This window comes from Bufo gargarizans, chromosome 3 (genome assembly GCF_014858855.1).
Source record: "Bufo gargarizans isolate SCDJY-AF-19 chromosome 3, ASM1485885v1, whole genome shotgun sequence".
Classification (NCBI taxonomy): Eukaryota; Metazoa; Chordata; class Amphibia; order Anura; family Bufonidae; genus Bufo; species Bufo gargarizans.
The window spans coordinates 219,159,590-219,181,404 of NC_058082.1; the positions used below are offsets into that span (position 1 = coordinate 219,159,590).

At 42.0% G+C, this 21,815-nt stretch overlaps 1 protein-coding gene across 2 annotated transcripts in view; it reads left to right on the forward strand.

Moving 5' to 3' along the window:
• The window catches only part of CARS2 (cysteinyl-tRNA synthetase 2, mitochondrial), a 72,713-nt gene that overhangs the window by 48,403 nt on the left and 2,495 nt on the right, over positions 1–21,815 (forward strand). The window contains exons 9-14 of one of the 2 annotated variants that reach the window (XM_044287967.1): positions 10,964–11,031; positions 15,297–15,363; positions 17,082–17,220; positions 17,353–17,476; positions 18,850–18,948; positions 20,354–21,527. In XM_044287967.1, coding sequence (XP_044143902.1) covers positions 10,964–11,031; positions 15,297–15,363; positions 17,082–17,220; positions 17,353–17,476; positions 18,850–18,948; positions 20,354–20,383 — 527 coding nt within the window. In that variant the 3' untranslated portion in view covers positions 20,384–21,527. Of the gene's footprint in view, positions 1–10,963; positions 11,032–15,296; positions 15,364–17,081; positions 17,221–17,352; positions 17,477–18,849; positions 18,949–20,353; positions 21,528–21,815 lie in introns of those variants that run through there. The other variant, XM_044287966.1, reaches the window with a different exon arrangement.

Genomic DNA, 21,815 nt, shown 5'->3' on the forward strand with positions numbered 1-21,815 from the left:
TTTTCCTCCCAGCATGTGTGGCTGGGCTGTCCTGAAATAGGCAGCTGGGCTCAGCAGCTGTGTCTCTGTTTTCGGGATCTGAGGCTTTGTGCTGTGCTGGAGGGCTGAGAGCTGCATGCTGGGGAAACGGGCCCCCTAAAGCCTGCTGTGGACTACTGGAGGCATAACTGTCAGCAAGGTGACTTGTGTTAATTCACGCACAATGGAAAGTTCATATAACACCAAGACTGCAAAGTTACGTGCTGTTTTGTGCAATTGCCTCAAGTGTGAATAAGCACTTACCCTATCTACCAGAGCGAATCCCACAAAAAAAAAAAAAAAAAAATATATATATATATATATATATATATATATATACAGTACAGACCAAAAGTTTGGACACACCTTCTCATTCAAAGAGTTTTCTTTATTTTCATGACTATGAAAATTGTAGATTCACACTGAAGGCATCAAAACTATGAATTAACACATGTGGAATTATATACATAACAAACAAGTGTGAAACAACTGAAAGTATGTCATATTCTAGGTTCTTCAAAGTAGCCACCTTTTGCTTTGATTACTGCTTTGCACACTCTTGGCATTCTCTTGATGAGCTTCAAGTGGTAGTCACCTGAAATGGTTTTCACTTCACAGGTGTGCCCTGTCAGGTTTAATAAGTGGGATTTCTTGCCTTATAAATGGGGTTGGGACCATCAGTTGCGTTGTGGAGAAGTCAGGTGGATACACAGCTGATAGTCCTACTGAATAGACTGTTAGAATTTGTATTATGGCAAGAAAAAAGCAGCTAAGTAAAGAAAAACGAGTGGCCATCATTACTTTAAGAAATGAAGGTCAGTCAGTCTGAAAAATTAGGAAAACTTTGAAAGTGTCCCCAAGTGCAGTCACAAAAACCATCAAGCGCTACAAAGAAACTGGCTCACATGCGGACCGCCCCAGGAAAGGAAGACCAAGAGTCACCTCTGCTGCGGAGGATAAGTTCATCCAAGTCACCAGCCTCAGAAATCGCAGGTTAACAGCAGCTCAGATTAGAGACCAGGTCAATGCCACACAGAGTTCTAGCAGCAGACACATCTCTAGAACAACTGTTAAGAGGAGACTGTGTGAATCAGGCCTTCACAGGGGTGGACTGAGAACCCTCAGGGATGGCACTGTGGATGGCACTGTTATGGGGGGGGCTCTGTGGATGGCACTGTTATGGGGGCGGCTCTGTGGATGGCACTGTTATGGGGCGGCTCTGTGGATAGCACTGTTATGGGGGCGGCTTTGTGGATGGCACTGTTATGGGGGCGGCTCTGTGGATGGCACTGTTATGGGGGCGGCTCTGTGGATGGCACTGTTATGGGGGCTCTGTGGATGGCACTGTTATGGGGGCTCTGTGGATGGCACTGTTATGGGGGCTCTGTGGATGGCACTGTTATGGGGGCTCTGTGGATGGCACTGTTATGGGGGCTCTGTGGATGGCACTGTTATGGGGGCTCTGTGGATGGCACTGTTATGGGGGCTCTGTGGATGGCACTGTTATGGGGGCTCTGTGGATGGCACTGTTATGGGGGCTCTGTGGATGGCACTGTTATGGGGGCTCTGTGGATGGCACTGTTGTGGGGCTCTGTGGATGGCACTGTTGTGGGGATCTGTGGATGACACTGTTGTGGGGGGGGGATCTGTGGGTGACACATATATAGCACCTTATGCTATATATGTGTCATCCACAGATCCCCCCATAACAGTGTCCCTGTGAGTGAATGATCCCCAATACAGGGACTGGGGGCCGGCATCTGGTGTTGTATTGGCAGCGGGGCCCGGTGCAGTCACTGTATTCTATAACACCGGGCCCCGCTCACTGTAATACTAATATTCATATGTGAACAACTTGAAATCCTCTGCGATCCTCTCCCTCTGAGCTCTCTGTACTCACAAACTCAGTAGCAGGCCGGGCGGCAGCGCAACTCACTGACATCACGTGCCTGCTCCTCCTACTTCATTCATAAAGTGGGAGGAGCAGGTGCGTGACGTCGGTGAGTTGCGCTGCCGCCCGGCCTGCTACTGAGTTTGTGAGTACAGAGAGCTCAGAGGGAGAGGATCGCAGAGGATTTCAAGTTGTTCACATATGAATATTAGTATTACAGTGAGCGGGGTCCCATCCCGGCCGGGCCCTCGGACCATGTCCTAAGTGCCCGACCGGTCAGTCCGCCCCTGGGCCTTCATGGTAGAATATCTGCTAGGAAACCACTGCTAAGGACAGGCAACAAGCAGAAGAGACTTGTTTGGGCTAAATAACACAAGGAATGGACATTAGACCAGTGGAAATCTGTGCTTTGGTCTGAGTCCAAATTTGAGATCTTTGGTTCCAACCACCGTGTCTTTGTGCGACGCAGAAAAGGTGAACGTATGGACTCTACATGCCTGGTTCCCACCGTGAAGCATGGAGGAGGAGGTGTGATGGTGTGGGGGTGCTTTGCTGGTGACACTGTTGTGGATTTATTCAAAATTGAAGGCATACTGAACCAGCGTGGCTACCACAGCATCTTGCAGCGGCATGCTATTCCATCCGGTTTGCGTTCAGTTGGACCATCATTTATTTTTCAACAGGACAATGACCCCAAACACACCTCTAGGCTGTGTAAGGGCTATTTGACCATGAAGGAGAGTGATGGGGTGCTGCGCCAGATGACCTGGCCTCCACAGTCACCGGACCTGAACCCAATCGAGATGGTTTGGGGTGAGCTGGAGCGCAGAGTGAAGGCAAAAGGGCCAACAAGTGCTAAGCATCTCTGGGAACTCCTTCAAGACTGTTGGAAGACCATTTCAGGTGACTACCTCTTGAAGCTCATCAAGAGAATGCCAAGAGTGTGCAAAGCAGTAATCAAAGCAAAAGGTGGCTACTTTGAAGAACCTAGAATATGACACATTTTCAGTTGTTTCACACTTTTTTGTTATGTATATAATTCCACATGTGTTAATTCATAGTTTTGATGCCTTCAGTGTGAATCTACAATTTTCATAGTCATGAAAATAAAGAAAACTCTTTGAATGAGAAGGTGTATCCAAACTTTTGGTCTGTACTGTATATAAATATATCTATCCCACCTGCTCAGCTGTTTTTGCAATGAATGGTGGTAGTTGTGCATTTGAGGCTACATGTCCAATCCCGAGGGTCAGATGACCTGCATTCTGAAGATAGGTGACAGTCTCCCCTTGTTTTTGTGGGTTTCCTCCGGGTACTCCGGTTTCCTCCCACACTCCAAAGGCATACTGATAGGGACCTTAGATTGTGAGCCCCACCATGGACCACATGATGATAATGTCTGTAAAGCGCTGCGGAACAAAGCAGCGCTATATAAGTGCATTAAATATAAATAAAATATTTATGGCATATACTGTGGGTATCCTAACGATACAGCCAAACGGGGTGACTATTCCTCTCCAGATTGCTGCTCATCCGCAGCAAAAGCCTCACTGAATCTGCAGCAAAAGCTGCATGTTACATTCAGATTTGTCGCAGATTTGCCACAGATTTCACCCTATACATTGCGAAAAGTAAAATCCGCAGAATGAATTGACATTCTGTAGATTTAAAATCCACAGGGCAGGTCAATTTACACTGTGAATTTTGTTGCAGTGTGTAGATAAGATTTCTTAAAATCTAATCTACGTTGCTATTACGATAAAACATTGCAGATTTGCTTCACACAAATCCATGGTAGCAAATCCGCAGCATTTACATCCCATGTGGATATACCCTACCATACTGTTTTGTGTAGAAAATAAGGAGCATAGTTGGATTTTTCACTCACTTACAGTAGGGAAAATAAGTATTTGATACACTGGCGATTTTTGCAAGTTTTCCCAGCTACAAAGAATGGAGGCTTGTTTTTTTTTTTGCAATGTGAGCTATAGATTTTAATGGTACCGTTTTACGGCCACTTTCTATAGATTTTTTTTTTTTTTTACGTAGAAAGGTGACACAATGGCAGTTAGCAGGGTCTTTTTTCCTCGTTATGGTGTTCACTGTCCAGGATAAATACATTTATATTTTAATATTTCAGACATGATGAATACTAATTATGTTTATTATTTAAAATTTTTTGTATTTTTATATACTTCACGAGGCCTCAAGTTTCCATAACAACCAATTTGCACCTCACATGCTGCCTTTGTTGCAGCTGCATTTTGTGCAGACCCATTGATTTCAATGGGTCCATAGTCCGCATTTTGTAGACAAGTATAGGACATGTTCTTTCTTTTTGCCGAACGGACATACGGATGCGAAAAGCACACAGATCATGTGTTTTCCACTTCCTTATGTCCGTTCTGCAAAAAGAACATTGGGGGTCATTTATCAAATTGGTGTAAAGTAGAACCATAGCAACCAATCAGATTCCTCCTTTCATTTTTGACAGCTCCTTTGGAAAATGAAAGGTGGAATCTGGTTGTTATGGGCAACTAAGCCAGTTCTACTTTACACCAGTTTGATAAGTGATGACCATATATCCACAAAATAAACAGATGGGTCGGGGGAAAAAATGTGGACGGCACACGGACTGCATCCGTATTTTGTAGATATGCGACCGCAAAACTTTTACGGTAGTGTGCATGAGGCCTAAGCTTGTGAGTCTGCTCCATACACTCCCCGCATGCAGACAGCTTAATTTTACATGTTTTCGTGCTTCGGGGTTAAGTCCATATGTGGAACTGGTCTGACAGTTAAAGTAAAGCTCTGGGCACATTGTGATAATTAGTAAATTGAACATACTAGGGCAGTACTGGTTCACCTCGCACTCCAGGTGTGGTAAAACTACGACTCCCAGCATGCTCCATTCATTTCTATGTAGTTCTGAGAAGAGCCAAGCAAGTGTACCTCTTGGGAGTTGTAATTTTACCACAGCTGGAGTGCCGGAGGTTAGCCATCACAGTACTAGGGCCATGTAACATGAGGGCCATTATTTATTTCATTCTGATCCCCCTAATGCAAGTTTCCAAAGTTGTTCAGCTTGCAGTAACAACAGCAGGGTGGCATTAGTTTGCATAAGTCAGTGCTTTGGAGCTACAGTGGGATGCGAAAGTTTGGGCAACCTTGTTAATCGTCATGATTTTCCTGTATAAATCGTTGGTTGTTACGATACAAAATGTCAGTTAAATATATCATATAGGAGACACACACTGTGATATTTGAGAAGTGAAATGAAGTTTATTGGATTTACAGAAAGTGTGCTATAATTGTTTAAACAAAATTAGGCAGGTGCATACATTTGGGCACTGTTGTCATTTTATTCCAAAACCTTTAGAACTAATTATTGGAACTCAAATTGGCTTGGTAAGCTCAGTGACCCCTGACCTACATACACAGGTGAATCCAATTATGAGAACGAGTAACACTTTCGCATCCCACTGTATAACACACTGGAGGTCAATTTATGGCTTAAAAAAAGGTTACACTGGCATTTTCTATGCCCGCTAGACAATATTTTATCGCACAGGTGTTTTTTTTCCGGCATGTTCAACACGTAGGAGTGGCAGGGACATCGGCCCCAACACATTTATGCAGTGGCGTAGCTAGAAATGACTGGCCACCACAGCAAATTTTTAAATGGGGGCCCCCGCCCCCATTACTGTGGCTAGTAAAGATCGCTCTCTCAGACTAGGCCCGGCAGCTGTTCCATCCGTTTTCTACACTGTCTATACTGCCACTGTATATAATGTAATTGTGTAATACTGTTGTGGGGGCCCTGGCAAAATCTTTTAGTCCTCCTCCTTCTGGATGGGCCCCTTCTGGGTCAGGGCCCCAAAGCTGCAGCTTCCCCTATAGCTACACCCATGCATTTATGCCAGGAAGCAGGAGTAAATGTTAGTGAAAAACTATTCCAATCAGGGGCTGGGGTAGTTTTCATGGCTGGCGCATGGACTGCCAGAGGTGCCCCTAATTCGTGAGCAGGCACATGCCTCGTCATAAATTATGCACATCCCCCACCAGCCCAAAAGGGAAACAGACAGTGGTAAAAAGCCGGACTTTGTAAAGGAACCCACTGACTTCACGCTCTGTCCACCCCCTGCATGTACTCTGCACATAATCCTAGTAATACAGGAAGATTTCTGCTCTTTTAGTAATTCCTCTGCTTTTGGGTCCAAATATAAGGGGCCGATTATGAACAAATCTCAACATTTATTTTCAGGTTTGATGCAAAGCAATTGATAAAACCACTAGAAGGAGACAGTTTTATTTTCAGCATTTAAAATGGAAAGACAATTCTTCATTATTATAAAATAGCAGCAGTCAGGATAGTTGAAAAGGAAAGTGAAATAAATGACCTAGTTTACTTCTGCATCTATTGAAACTATCACGGGTGGCGCCCAGTTGGGGGCAGCTCTGAGTGCAGTTTTCCCCTAATGGCATCAGGGACGTCGGAGCATTACTGAAACTTGTCATTAGGATCAAATCCATATGGCTTATGGCCTGTCATAGGTTTCTTTTAAAATCTGTCGAGAAACACCGCCACCTGTCATGTTCGAAAGCTGTTTATGAACTACAAGTTTAGGGACCTCTGAGATATTGGCTTTTAGGTGGATTAAAAAAAAAAAAAGTTTTGTTTGGTCGCTGCAGGGAAGAAACAGCATCCCATTGAAATAAATTGGCCATCTGTTGATGCGAATGCACATTTATCTCTTTTAGAAGATAATCTATACACTTTATTTCTTATGGTTTCATACCTACAAAAAGTGACAAATGTGCAGCATAAAATTATACTTTGCTCACAGAATGTCATACTGTGCAGACATGGCGCAGTGCCATAGTGCCCAAACTCCAGTGTTACGTTCAGTACCTACAGGGCGTCTCATCCCAGAGGAGACACCATTTACTCTCCCTTTGTTCCTACATAGAGAATAAAGTATGCGAAAGCCATGCTGCCCTCTAGTGGTAGCAGCTGCTAAAGCTAGCAATGTTTTGTTAACACTACTACTAGCTTTAGGCATACCTCCGAACTTTTTGGACCATCACTTATGGTTCATTGCGTGAAAGATCCATTTTTTTTTTCTTCATACCTATACACTTCAATAGTTTTCTCTTGCGAAATAGCGCAAAAATAATCTAAATATAGGAATTTCTAAAACCCCAACTGCATTAAATAACAAATAATATAAAAGATGGGCTCTGGTGCCTTTCTGTATATTAGAGAAACACGTTCTGGTTCAATATTGAGGATATAAAAATGCAAATCTCTACCTCAGATCAAAAAGACTGACATTAAAAGGGGTTGTTCAAGTTTTGAAAAAAAAATATATAGCACTGTAAATCTGATGGGCAGCAATATATTACTAAGCTAAACAAGTTTTAGGCAAAAAAAATCTATATTTCCTCATTTCCCTGGTTCTCTTCGGGCCCTTTGTTTACATGCAATAACAGCAATCTCTTCCCCTCCCCTAACTCTGCAAAGGGAGTGAATAGAAGTGCTGCCCGGAGTGACATGTCTGCCTGTTGGGATACTCAGAAGCATGTTGTATGTGTAGGACTACAAGTCCCAGCTGTATAATGACACTGCTGATTAGGGATCGACCGATTATCGGAGTTACCAATATTATCAGCCGATATTCGGGATTTTCAAAGTTATTGGTATTGGCACCTAACCTTGCCAATAATGCGTCCAGCGCGCTATCACAGAACATGAGTGCGCTGCTGTCAGCGAGCTCATGTTCCCTCAGCATCACAGAGGAGAAGGAGTCACTCACTCCCTCCTTTTTTGGCAGATTTTTCATTTTGATCCATTTTTTTCTTTAACACATCGAGGGTTAGCAGCCAAACAAAACTCAATATTTATTACCATGATTCTGTGGTTTACAGAAACACCCCACATGTGGTCATAAGCTGCTGTATGGGCACACAGCAGGGCACAGAAGGAAAGGTACATCACATGTTTTTTTGAAGGAAGGTTTTGCGGAACTGGTTTTTAGATGCCATGTCCCATTTGAATCCCTCCTGATGCACCCTTACAGTAGAAACTCCCAAAAAGTGACCCCATTTTGGAAACTAGGGGATAAGGTGCCAGTTTTATTGGTACTATTTTTGGGTACATATGATTTTTTGATCATTCAGTATAACACTTTATGGGGCAAGGTGACCAAAAAATTGGTTGTTTTAGCACAGTTTTTATTTATTTATTTATTTTTACAGCGTTCACCTGAGGGGTTAGGTCATGTGACATTTTTATAGAGCAGATCGTTACGGATGTAGCAATACCTAATATGTATACTTTTTCTTATTTATTTAAGTTGGTACCATTTTGTGGGACATGCGCCTTTTTGATCACTTAATGTTGCACGTTTTGTGATGTAAGGTGACAAAAATTGCTTTTTTTACACCGTTTTTATTTTTAGTTTTTTATGGTGTTTATCGGACTGGGTGGTTTATTTGATAAATTTATAGAGCCAACCGTCACGGAGGCGGCAATACCAAGTATGTCTGATTTATTATATTTTTTCTATTTTTAACTTTTTTTTTTATTCCTTACTTGGGGAATTTTTTTTTTTTTTACATGTGAATATTTTAACACTTTATTTTTTTATTTTACACTTTTCGTCCCCCATAAGGTCATACAAGACCTCTGGGGGGATATTTAACTTTACTAAAATGTTCTAAGTCTGTGAAAGACCCAATAGCTCCTGCCCTCTCCCGGCCCCCGCGGTCACATGACCGCCGGGCCGGGACAGGAAGCGCATAGCGCTTCCTGCACTGAATACACAGTGCTCAGTGAGTGCTGTGTATACAGCGATCTAAAAAGCAGGGACACCTGGGAACTGTCCCTGCGTTCTCTAAGGGTTGCCCTGCTGTCACTGACAGCGGACAACCCGATCTGCAGCTGCATGATTAGTGTGCAGCTGCGATCTCTGAATGGACGTTAAGAAACGTCCATTCAGAGATAGAGAACCACCTCCCGGACGTTTATAGTCACCGTGTGGACGGAAGGTGGTTAAGAAACGGTCTCTATACTAAGGGCACCTGTCAGCAGATTTGTACCTATGGAACTGACTGACCTGTTACAGGTGCTCCTGGCAGCTGAAGGCATCTGTGTTGGTCCCATGTTTTTATGTGCCTGCATTGCTGAGAAAAATGTTTTAATATATGTAAATGAGCATCTAGGAGCAAAGGGGGCGTTACTGTTACACCTAGAGGTAGGGTTGAGCAATTAACCGGTATATACAATAAACCATGGTATTTTTGTGACATCACACCTGACTCTGCCATGAGGCAGGGGGGCAGCATTTTTCTGTGGGATACGGGGTCCTCTGGCTCCCATCCCCGCCGGTCAGTCTCATAGGCTGCTAGGCCTGAAGCCTATGAAGCAGTAGAACAGCGCAGGAGATCCCGTTGATGTCAGTGCAACCGCCTGCACTGGGAAGCGGAAACTCAGACACTGCAGAAAGTAGAAATGTGGCCTGCAGATGAACACAGGTGAATATAATGTTTATTTTTATTTTTATATATCTATGTATGGCACTACTAAGGCAAATACTAGGTGGTGGAGGGAGAGCATTGTATGTGAGGAGCATTATACTACGGGGGGAAAGCATTATATATGGGGGCATTATACTACGAGGGGAGAGCATTATAAGAATGCGGGTATTATACTATGGGGGGGAGACCATTATATATGGGGCATTATGCTAAAAGTGGAGAACATTATATAAATGGGGGAACTATAGGGGGCCTTAATGCCCTTTGGGGGGCATTATTAATATTGGAGGTTCTGTGGGGGCATTATTATAGGGCTCATTATGGAGGGCACTCCTGCTAATATGGTTGCTATTGGGGGTACTGTAGGGGGCACTATTACTATTAAGGGTAAGTGGGTAGATAGTGAGTTATTTGGAGGACTTTATGGTACTGTTATGTCTGCAGTATAGCGTTTGTGGGCATTGGGAACCATAGTGGCCACAGTATTGGGGTAGCAGCAGAATGTTGGAGCACAGAGATGAGAAGCGGCTGGAAGAAGTTATCCCGGTCTGATCTCCGAATGGAGAAGATGAGGAAAGAGACCGTCTACATCAGAGGAGACATTACTGGATGTAAGAGGTATGTGGCACTGTATTACATTGTATGTTTGGCAGCGTATGTAATATGTCTTCAAGGCCTCATGCATACGACCATATTTTTGGTCCGTATCTGCGGATTTTGGGACAGTGATGCAACAAAGAGACGTTACTATAATGTATGGGAGCAATACAGAGACATTTTACTGTATAAGCTCTATACAGTATAATGTCTCCTTGTGGCTCTGTACAGTATAATGTCTCCTTGTTGCCCTCATACAATATACAGTAATGTCTCCTTGTGGCCCCCATAATGTGGGGGCCACAAGAAGACATTACTGAATAGGAGCAACAAGGAGACATTGTACTGTATGGGGGCTAGAATGTCTGATGTCTGTTAATCAGGTATACTTGGAAGTCTATGAAATATATAAAAATGTATTAACTTATGTGGCTTTTTTTCAGTCATAATTCTACTGATTTCTTCTTCTTAGGATTGGCACAAATTCTGCATTATTTTAGAGCAGTGTTTAAATGGTAATGCAGCCTTTTCTGAATAAGAAATATTTGTACGTGTTTGCTGTCTGGCAGCAGAATATTCCCCTGTGTCTGCGCACACATCACTTTATAGATCAATGCTATAAATTGACAAAAGTAAGTGTAGATGAATTCTTCATCAGAGGTCCATCTTTTGTCTGTTTCATTTGTCACTTTACAGCACTTCCAGGTGCTCAGATCTTCAATCTCCACCTATATTTATAGCATTTATCTGGTTTTTATCTTCTTACGGACGTCGGGTGGTTATTGTTATTGCGTCTTATGGCCTGGGTCTAAATGTTGAGCACTTCTTGTAAATGATCCCTAACCGATAAAGCCATTTTATTTACACTCATTCCAAACTACAAAAAGAAGACACTCAGATAGCGACTTTTCATCCTAGGTCATTTACATCTCAAAGGAAAAGAAGAAAAAATGTCAAAGTCTTTGAAAAACTACATTACAGTGAAGGTAATTTGTGTTGGTGTTTTATCTTGGGATATGTATGTAGATCATCTTGTAATGAAGCTTTTGTCATTAGTTATACACTGCATGCTAATGAACGTTATTGTGGAGGATGTGGGTTTTTATTGCTTTTCTATTATATTAGTTAAATCTCTATAGATTCGTTTGTATATAACTTGATTTCTGACAATACAGAACACTGTCACTGTTTCTGACCATATACAGTACAGACCAAAAGTTTGGACACACCTACTCATTCAAAGAGTTTTCTTTATTTTCATGACTATGAAAATTGTAGATTCACACTGAAGGCATCAAAACTATGAATTAACACATGTGGAATTATATACATAACAAAAAAGTGTGAAACAACTGAAAAGATGTAATATTCTAGGTTCTTCAAAGTAGCCACCTTTTGCTTTGATTACTGCGTTGTACACTCTTGGTATTCTCTTGATGAGCTTCAAGAGGTAGTCGCCTGAAATGGTCTTCCAACAGTCTTGAAGGAGTTCCCAGAGATGCTTAGCACTTGTTGGTCCTTTTGCCTTCACTCTGCGGTCCAGCTCACCCCATACCATCTCGATTGGGTTCAGGTCCGGTGACTGTGGAGGCCAGGTCATCTGGCGCAGCACCCCATCACTCTCCTTCATGGTCAAATAGCCCTTACACAGCCTGGAGGTGTGTTTGGGGTCATTGTCCTGTTGAAAAAAAAATGATGGTCCAACTAAACGCAAACTGGATGGAATAGCATGCCGCTGCAAGATGCTGTGGTAGCCATGCTGGTTCAGTATGCCTTCAATTTTGAAGAAATCACCAACCGTGTCACCAGCAAAGCACCCCCACACCATCACATCTCCTCCTCCATGCTTCACGGTGGGAACCAGGCATGTAGAGTCCATCCGTTCACCTTTTCTGCGTCGCACAAAGACACGGTGGTTGGAACCAAAGATCTCAAATTTGGACTCATCAGACCAAAGCACAGATTTCCACTGGTCTAATGTCCATTCCTTGTGTTCTTTAGCCCAAATAAGTCTCTCCTGCTTGTTGCCTGTTCTTAGCAGAGGTTTCCTAGCAGATATTCTACCATGAAGGCCTGGTTCACACAGTCTCCTCTTAACAGTTGTTCTAGAGATGTGTCTTCTGATAGAACTCTGTGTGGCATTGACCTGGTCTCTAATCTGAGCTGCTGTTAACCTGCGATTTCTGAGGCTGGTGACTCGGAAGAACTTATCCTCCGCAGCAGAAGTGACTCTTGGTCTTCCTTTCCTGGGGCGGTCCACATGTGAGCCAGTTTCTTTGTAGCGCTTGATGGTTTTTGTGACCGCACTTGGGGACACTTTCAAAGTTTTCCCAATTTTTCGGACTGACTTACCTTCATTTCTTAAAGTAATGATGGCCACTCGTTTTTCTTTACTTAGCTGCTTTTTTCTTGCCATAATACAAATTCTAACAGTCTATTCAGTAGGACTATCAGCTGTGTATCAACCTGACTTCTCCACAAGGCAACTGATGGTTCCAACCCCATTTATAAGGCAGGAAATCCCACTTATTAAACCTGACAGGGCACACCAGTGAAGTGAAAACCATTTCAGGTGACTACCTCTTGAAGCTCATCAAGAGAATGCTAAGAGTGTGCAAAGCAGTGATCAAAGCAAAAGGTGGCTACTTTGAAGAACCTAGAATATGACATATTTTCAGTTGTTTCACACTTTTTTGTTATGTATATAATTCCACGTGTTAATTCATAGTTTTGATGCCTTCAGTGTGAATCTACAATTTTCATAGTCATGAAAATAAAGAAAACTCTTTGAATGAGAAGGTGTGTCCAAACTTTTGGTCTGTACTGTATATCTCTACATTTAGGAGACCAATCAGAGATATACTGATAGGAGTATATGTATATACATAGGAGGTTCAGAGGTTGCAGTCAGTTTAGGGCCCTGGTGCATGAGAAGTGTCAATGGCCCTTACTTACAGTCCCTGCCTGTCTGTAATCTGACCTTGCACGCTGCATGCTTCTGCGTGCTCTGTCCTTCAACACATAGACGGACCATGCCTAGCAACCCTTTTTTAAGCACAGGTAAAAGTAGGCAGTACAGGGGACAAAAATGTGGAATTAAGGGGTAAATGAATACACAGTGAAAAGTTTTAATAAGGCCACAAAGGTGATATTTATCACCACAATCCAAACCTCCCCCCCCCCCCCAAAAAAAAAAAAAGACAGTTATACTTTAAGTTATAGCTCAAAGCATGTCTAAAACTATTCCCATATAAGATCATCTTCCCTTGCAGAAAATGTCTAATATTTCATACAAATACTACATACTGCCCATAGATGCCCCTTTGCACATGAATTGTGGAGTTTACCTGAAACAAGGCTTAAAGGGGTATTCCAGTTATAAAAAGTTAGCCCCTATCCACAGGACAGGGCATAACTATTAGGATCAGTGGGGGTCCTAAGGCTGGGACACCCATGATCACGAGAATAGAGATTTGATACCCGTGGAGCCTCCCTAAATGAATGGAACAGCCGGATGGCCATGCATGCGGCCACACCATTAGTTTCTAATTGGGTACAGGGCCCCCGTTTTCGTATTCCTTGTGGTAGGACCCCCACCAATCTAATAGTTATTCCCTACCCTGTGGATAGGAGAGGACTTTATATAACCAGAATACCCCTTTAATGTGTTTCTGAAATAGTGTTTTACCCGGTGCATAGTGGAGACCACATCCATACCTGTGTGGCTTCATAGGAGTAGTATGCCAAGGAGAAAAAGGTCACAAAATGGATGGTCTGCAGTGAAGTATCATAGTGAGGTGAGGCAATGGCAGACTGATGGGTTGTACTTCCTACAAACAAAAGATTTTACAGTAGAAGTGTGATGAGACATCTTAGAAAGCCACCATAAGTGCATACACTGATTCTACCAGTCTTCAAGGCAAATCTTTTGAGACCCTGAAAACATTCTTCTGACTCCTACAAAGAAGCTTTAAAATGCATATACCTTGTATAGACGTGTAGTTCTACCCGATGGCCCTCCATCCCCATTCTCAGGGCTTTGTTGCTCTGTCAAACTGACAACAGCACTGCGAGCTTGATCAGATGACACACCATAATTTGTAGCTACCATACTTATAGGCATTTCCTGAATGAATAAAAAATTGCAAAGTTTATTTTAAAAAAAACACACCCCTGTTCAATCTCGTATCTCTCTGGTGCCGCTTCTATTGTTGTCCCTTCTGGTCTGTTTACTTGTATCCTGCAGGGCTGACCTCCAGGGGCATAACAAGTAACCTTGGGGCCCGGTCCACCATGACAGCAACATTTTCAGACAAACCTATGATTGGTCTCTGTACTGCAGAGGGCTAAAGCATACATTGATGTTATAGTACAGGAATAATGCACATAGTGATGTCACAGTCCAGGAGAAATGTGCACAATGATTCAATAGTAGAATATTGTTAGGTACACACATTAATGTCACAAAATTGGCATAATGCACACAGTGATGTCACAGTACAGGGATGATCTACTCAGTAGTGTTTAAAACACTGAAATAATGCTAACAGTGATGTCACATGCACATAAGATATCACAGTACAGAAATAATGTAATGATGTCACAGCGCAAAAAGTAATAGCACACAGAAGGGAAAATGTGACCAGCAGAAGTAACCCTGAAGCTCTATAGTAAGATTTAGAATTGTCAGAATTAAATTTTCCATGGCATCTTTTATACATTTTACTACTAACTGCACCTTATGTCTGAGTGGATATGGGCCCCAGTAGCAGCTGCTATGCCTGCTACCCTGGTAGTTACGCCCATACTGGTGTCTTGTTACATCCAAGTGAATGCTGCAACCAATCACTGGCCTCCGTTGTGCTGTACATTTAAATGTTTTTTCCTAGAAATAACTATTTATCGTCCTGCACTCCGTTTGTCCATTTTCCCGGCCCCAGCTTTTTTTTTTCATGAGGGTTATAGTCATGTGCTCTGCTGCAATCAATGCTTGGCTTCAGTGGTGATGTGTCCCCCAGCAAAATGTCACAGCTGAAGTCCATCATTGACTGCAGCCCTGCAGGTGACCAAGTCCATACCCCAGCCAGAGCAAAACAAGCCGGGGGCCCAGAAGATGGACAAATGGAAGTCAGAGCAGGATGAGAAGCGGCACGGAACAGGTAAGTGTGAATCAGGGATGCAGGCTAGGGGCCATCAGTAAATACTTCATTAAGCTCTTCACTGACCCCTTTTTATATGTACTTTTCTCTAGGAATTTTTGCAGTCTTTCTCTTCTGATGAGTTCCGGATGTTTTGTCTACGCTCTAAGTATAAATCAGGTATTGTCATTATATATAGTATTTAAAGACCGTCTGTCACCAGCGACCTTCCTATCAAACTGTTGCAGTGTCATATAGCCGTTTTTCTTCTGTTGATCCGTGATGGTGGCAAAGTAGCGAGGGAGGGGCTGTCCGCAGAAAGCAGTGGAGCTTGGGTGCAACAGGAACAATGGTGATGCCCTCATGGCACCAGACACCTAATTTGCATATTAAGAAAAAGTATCACAACTCAGGAATGGAGCCTCAGATCAATAATAGAAAAACAGTGTTTTATTAGGTGAACCATAGCTACGTGTCTATGGAAACAGTTGGATAGGGAGGTCGCTGATGCTAGAGTCCCTTTAACCCCTTCCTGATCTTGCTATTTTCAGTTCTTTAATTTTTTTACTACCTGCATTCCTGGAACCATAACTTTATTATTTTTCAGTTGTTTTGCTGTATGAGAGTTTCTTTTTTGAGTTACAAATGTTACTTTCTAAAAGCACCATTTAATATTGCATATGATCGGTAGCTGGAAAAAACTTCCAAATGCGATGGAGTTAGGGGAAAAAATGCATTTCCGCCACAGTTTTATGGATTTTTATTTCATGGCGTTCTCTGTGCAGTAAAACTGACCAGTTACCTTCATTCTCTGGGTTAAAATAAATAAATAAAAACTTTGGGAAAAATTATTTTCTTTGCATCACCATATTCTGACGCTCATAACTTTTTTTTACTATAACTATACTTACAGAGATCTGTAAGGGCAAATTTTTTTGCATGATGATCTAGTCTTTATAAATACAGTTTTGGGATGTGTATGACTTTTTTATCTCTTTGTTTAATTGTTTAGGAGGTGAATCAATGACAAAATGGCGAACCATGTTTTTTTTAATATATATATACATTGTTCACCTTACGGGATAAATATTTTAATATTTTAATAGTACAGGCATTTTGGGACAAGCCAACGCTAATGATCTTTTTTATTGTTTATTTTAAATATGGGAAAGGGGTGATTTTTGTAATTTTTAGATTGTTCTTATATATATTTTTTTACACGTATATTAAGACTTTAACACAAGCATGCTAACCCAGTGGTACCTCTATTATATGTGTACACTGAGTAGTCAAGAAATCCATGAGCTGTAGGGATAGCTCTGCTCACCCCCACCTTCCTTATGTACAGACATAACAGAGACAGCACTGGAATCAGCATGCCAGTCACTACCTTGTATGCCCTCAGAAAGGATTTTTCTGTGCCAAAATAACATTACCCTCCTGATGTTTGTCATAGGGTGTCTCACCATCTTGCAGAAAAGAATGAACATGTCCAGTTTTGGTGCATGTTAGCCACATGCAGATGAACCCCATTGAATGGGGCAAATCTGTGGGCAGATTCCAGGGCATTGCAAACTGCGAACCTCAGCAGAAATCCAAGGACCAGCCTCAGGTTTCTACTGCAAGTTCCACGCTAAAAATACTCATCAGATTTTTTAGAAATGTATTTCCGCCACGTGAACATACCCTTATACTACCCCCGATTTCAAGTTACATTGGACATCATCGGAAATACTGCCAATTTGACTTCATAGTTTGATGCAAATTCTGGAACAACAGAGCGTATTACTTTACAGCAGAAGCAGTGACTACTTCCATAGCAGGCTGTGGCAGATTATCAGATTATCTCCTCTATGTTTTCTGCTTTTGTTTTGACCTATTTTAATCTCCATTCCTAGCTGTGGAATACAGTAAGGATTCCATGAATGAAGCCACGAGCACCCTGAAAATAATCTCCTCTTTCCTTAACGATGCCAATGCCTATCTGAAAGGTCAGCTCGTTTGTGAACCTGTACAGGAGGATATACTTTGGCAAAGGTAATTATTGGATTTTATTTTATTTTTTTCCTAACAATAACCTGTTATTTTACTAGATGACTGTAGGAAGGCTAACAGTCTTGTCTTTTTTTCTTTTCTAAAAAAAAATGCCTTTCCTCCTTTGTCAAAAAGACTGACTGAAACCAGAGTGAATGTTAAAGCAGCGCTTGCAGATGACTTTGACACTCTACGAGCTGTCGATGCCGTTATGGACCTCATTCACCATGGCAACCGACAGCTTAAGACCGTTTCCAAGGTAACCCATCAGGATGTAATCTAAAGATGGCAGCTGTCCACACCAGCAGGCTTTAGGGTGTCCTATGGGTTGATGTTAGTTTTAAGTACGTTTAGTTCTCCGCTCAGACATGGGCTGGATATGTTCTTGTGTCTTCTTAGATTTGGTAGTTTCTATAGTTGATACATTGAGGCTGACCTGGGAGAATATTGTGGGGATTGGAAAAGCTTTACATACATTATTAAAGGTCTTCTGATTGTTGTTCTTTGTTATATTCTCTGTACTAAGCAAGGTCTAAACATTTCACACCTAGACCAGTTTTTTTTCTTCATGCATGAATTATCAGTATATTTCAAGAGAAGATCAATTACTACAGACCTCATCTCGTATATACAGTAGAAATGACTTAAAGGGGTTTTCCACGAGTACTGTGGTTTTAAACACATGTGCTCATGTAGATGCTTATATCATGTACATCTTCCCCATGTTGTTTTTCAATTTGGATTCTCCTCACCCGTTTTTCACTATGAAACAAATCAGTCTGGTTTGTTTCCACCCTGTATGTAGCACTTCCTGTTGTGATCTCCAACCAAACCCATGATGCACTTCTCCTTTATCTGCCACACCTCCAGCACCGCCCCTAACAACACCCAGCTAGTTTATAGCTCCTCCCACAGAGCTAGTTACATAGACACTCCCCTATCACTGCTCCTGTATGGACATAACATCACAGGAAATAAGAAAGAGCTACATGGTCATGTGACCAGAGCCCAAATGGGAGATAGGCGCATTACAGGTAAAAGAGATACATTACAAAATGACAGCTACCTTCATAAATGATTATTTTAAAGCCTGCTAATGCAAATCAGAAAACCCATTTTAATGTAAAATACTTTTAATCTGATACAAATGATTAGCAATTTATTAGATGCACAAGACAGGAGAAGGCACATGGATAAGGGGTGAGATCCGTGAGAAGCGGGTGCAGAGAACAAATATAAAAATATACTGTACAACATACACTTCTATTCCAGATGATTCTAATGAGCTATCCCAGTTCTCCTCTCTTTTTTTGAGGTGATGACCTTATTTTAGCATTTGTTATGTAAGCAGTCTTGATGTAATCTTTTCATTGATCTTTTGGGGATTTTTATGGACAATGCATATGTTCTCCCAGTGTCAAGCAATATATCTTTCTGTTACAAATGTTACTAAAGGCTGACATTGGGGTCGGCAGTCGTCACATGTCCTTGGGTACTAAACAACACCTTTGTATCTCCACATCTGACAGAACCCTCCATTTACATGCTGGATCAATGTATCATTTTCGACCACTAGATTTGTTGAGATGTAACATATAACTACTGAGCACTATATGTTTCTGACTCTTTCAGGGTGTGCCTCAGGCCCGTAGCCCTCTGGTTTATGGTGCCATGGTGTCTTACGTGGAGCAGTTTTTAGATATTCTGGGAATATCTCTGCAGGAGGAGCAGGTAATCATTTGATACTACATAGTCTATTCTCATTAAACTTGAATATGACAATATATTATGCAGAAACATCCCTCTTCTTCAAAGGATTTCTAGTGAAACCATGCTTTATTTGTTATTTATCTCCTATGAAAACTATATGCATGGGATAAAGTTATGTCAGTGTACAACCTAGCACCTATGATATTCATATGAAGTGTGAAACCAGAGCATCTACTCTGCGGTTTTGTAACTAAATGATGGTTCTATAAAACTCAGATGGGTAAGGCTACTTTCACACTTGTGTTTTTGCTGGATCCGGCAGGGTTCTGCAAAAACACTTCTGTTACTGATAATACAACCATCTGCATCTGTTATGAACGGATCCGGTTGTATTATCTTTAACATAGCAATGACTGATCCATCATGAACTCCACAGAGAAAACGGATCCGTCCCCATTAACTTGCATTGTGGGTCATGATGGATCCATTTTGCTCCGCATCCCATGACGGAAAGAAAACTGCAGCATGCTGCGGTTTGCTCTCCGGTATGAGAATGGAATACATTTTGGAGCATTCCATTCTGTTCAGTTACGTTTTGTCCCCACCGACAATAAATGGAGACAAAACGGAAGCGTTTTTTCCCGGTATTGAGACCCTATGACTGATCTCAATAAGCGGAAAATAGAAACACTAGTGTGAAAGTAGCCTAAAGTGATCTATAAGAAAGAAGAGGTCAGTTTTAGATGGCAAATTAGGCTTTTGGTGCAATGGTGGAGTCACCTAAGCTGTAGCTAAGCTTTACTACTTTGCCACTGCCTGACCCCGTCAATGAAAGAAGCCAGATAGGGGCTGGCCACAGAAATGAGTGGAGCCTGGGTGCAAAAAGAGCAAAGTGCATATTAGGAAAAAGTATTGTAACTCAGGAATGAAGAAAAATTGTGTTTTAATCTTGTGAAACACAGCTATGTGTCTGTGCAAGCAGTTGGACAAGGATATTGCTGGTGATATATTCCCTTAAAATGCCATGTGCGCATACCCTTACAGATGGTTGTTTTGGTTATGACTGCTATAGGTTAATATGTCCATCTCAACATACAGATGTATAGGTAGGTTCACCTCTGGGTTGGAGGCTCCATTCAGGGCCTACATCACAGATTTAGTTAAAAAGACCTAATGTAAAAGTGCTGCATGCAGGACTCTTACTAACAGTAGACAATGGAGTCTGCTTGGGTCAGTTGTGTTCTGTCCAGCACTTCCGTTGTTCTGCTCCTCTAACTGGGCTTTAGATGTAGTCTTAAAAGGGGTTGTCCGGTTTCAGATATTGATATCCTATCCTCAGAATAGGTCATCAGATCAGCCTTAGATACATCCATGGAAAAATTTAATGCAATGATGAATTAACGAAACAAAATTACTTGACTTGCAGACTCCCCGCACCCTCACCGGGAGTCAGTGAGAAGTGTGATTACAGCACCTCCGTCCCATTCACTTCAATAAGACAGAGTGTAACTACAGCTGCTCCTTCCCATACAAGTGAACGGGACTGAGGAGTTGTAATTACACTGCTCACCGCTGCCGTGTCAATGGCGAACAAGAACACAGAGCGCGCACAAGTGCTGTGGTTTCTTCAGACAGCTGATCGGCAGGGGCGCCAGGACTCAGCAAGTTAAGTCATTTCTTTTGTTAATTGCATTTCAAGACTCATAACCTTTCATTTTTCCATGGATGTATCTGTATGACGGCTTGCTTTTCTAGCAATTCTTCCATTCTTATTTGTGTTTTTTTTTTTTCAGCTGTGGGAAAAATATGTTTATTTTAGGGTCAGGACAAATGCAGTGATACTAAATATGTATAATATTTTTTTGCACATTTTAGTACCTTTGCACAATAAAAACAGGTTTTATGGGGAAAGTTATTTTGGGGGGTGTCACAGTCCAGGAGTCATTACTTTTTTATTTTTCTGTCGACATAGTCATATGATGGTTTGCTTTTTTGCGACCTGAATTATAGTTTTGGGGGCACCAATAATTCATGGACTCATATAATTGTTTTGGGAGATAGAAAAACAGCAAATCTGCAATTTTTGTACGCAATATTTTTTTTATTTTTTTAGGGTTTTTTACTTTTGATTAAACTTTATTGAACATAACTTTGCAGCTTCAGTCCTCTAGTGGAAAAAAAAAGCAAACCAATTTTTGATCACTTGTATTATGCTTTAGAATATGTAGAATTCCATAGCATTAGAGACTATACACTGACAGGCAACCTATTAGGTCATGCTTGTATTAGTAGAGAGATACTGATGGCAGAAACGGAGGCCTTTGTTAGGCCCCCAACTGCTATGCTAACACATTGCTACTCTGCGTTCCTGCCACTGGTTGCTGTTAGCTAGACAGAGAGAGAGATCCCCTCTGTTAACCACTGTGAGGTCTCTTTCTGACCTCCCCTCCTCTGACAAGATCGCACATCATTATGTCATTGTAAGGCTACTTTCACACTAGCGTTTGAAAGTCAATGGAGGACGGATCAGTTTTCTATTGTGGCAGAGAAAAGGATCTGTCCCCAATGACTTGCTCCGCATCCCAGGACGGAAAGCAAACTACAACATGTTGCGGTTTGCTCTCCGGTATGGGAACGCAACTAAATGGGATGCATTTTGGAGCACTCCATTCTGTTCAGTTTTGACAATGAAGCCCCTATGACTGATCTCAATACCGGAAAACTAAAACGCTAGTGTATAAGTAGCCTTAGGCCGAATGCACACGGCCGTGTTTCACAGCCGTGTGCGGGCCGTGGAACCGCGGCCTGGATCCCTCCTGAGAGCAGGAGCGCACGGCGTCACTGGTTGCTATGACGCCGTGCGCTCCCTGCTGCCGCCGCAATACAGT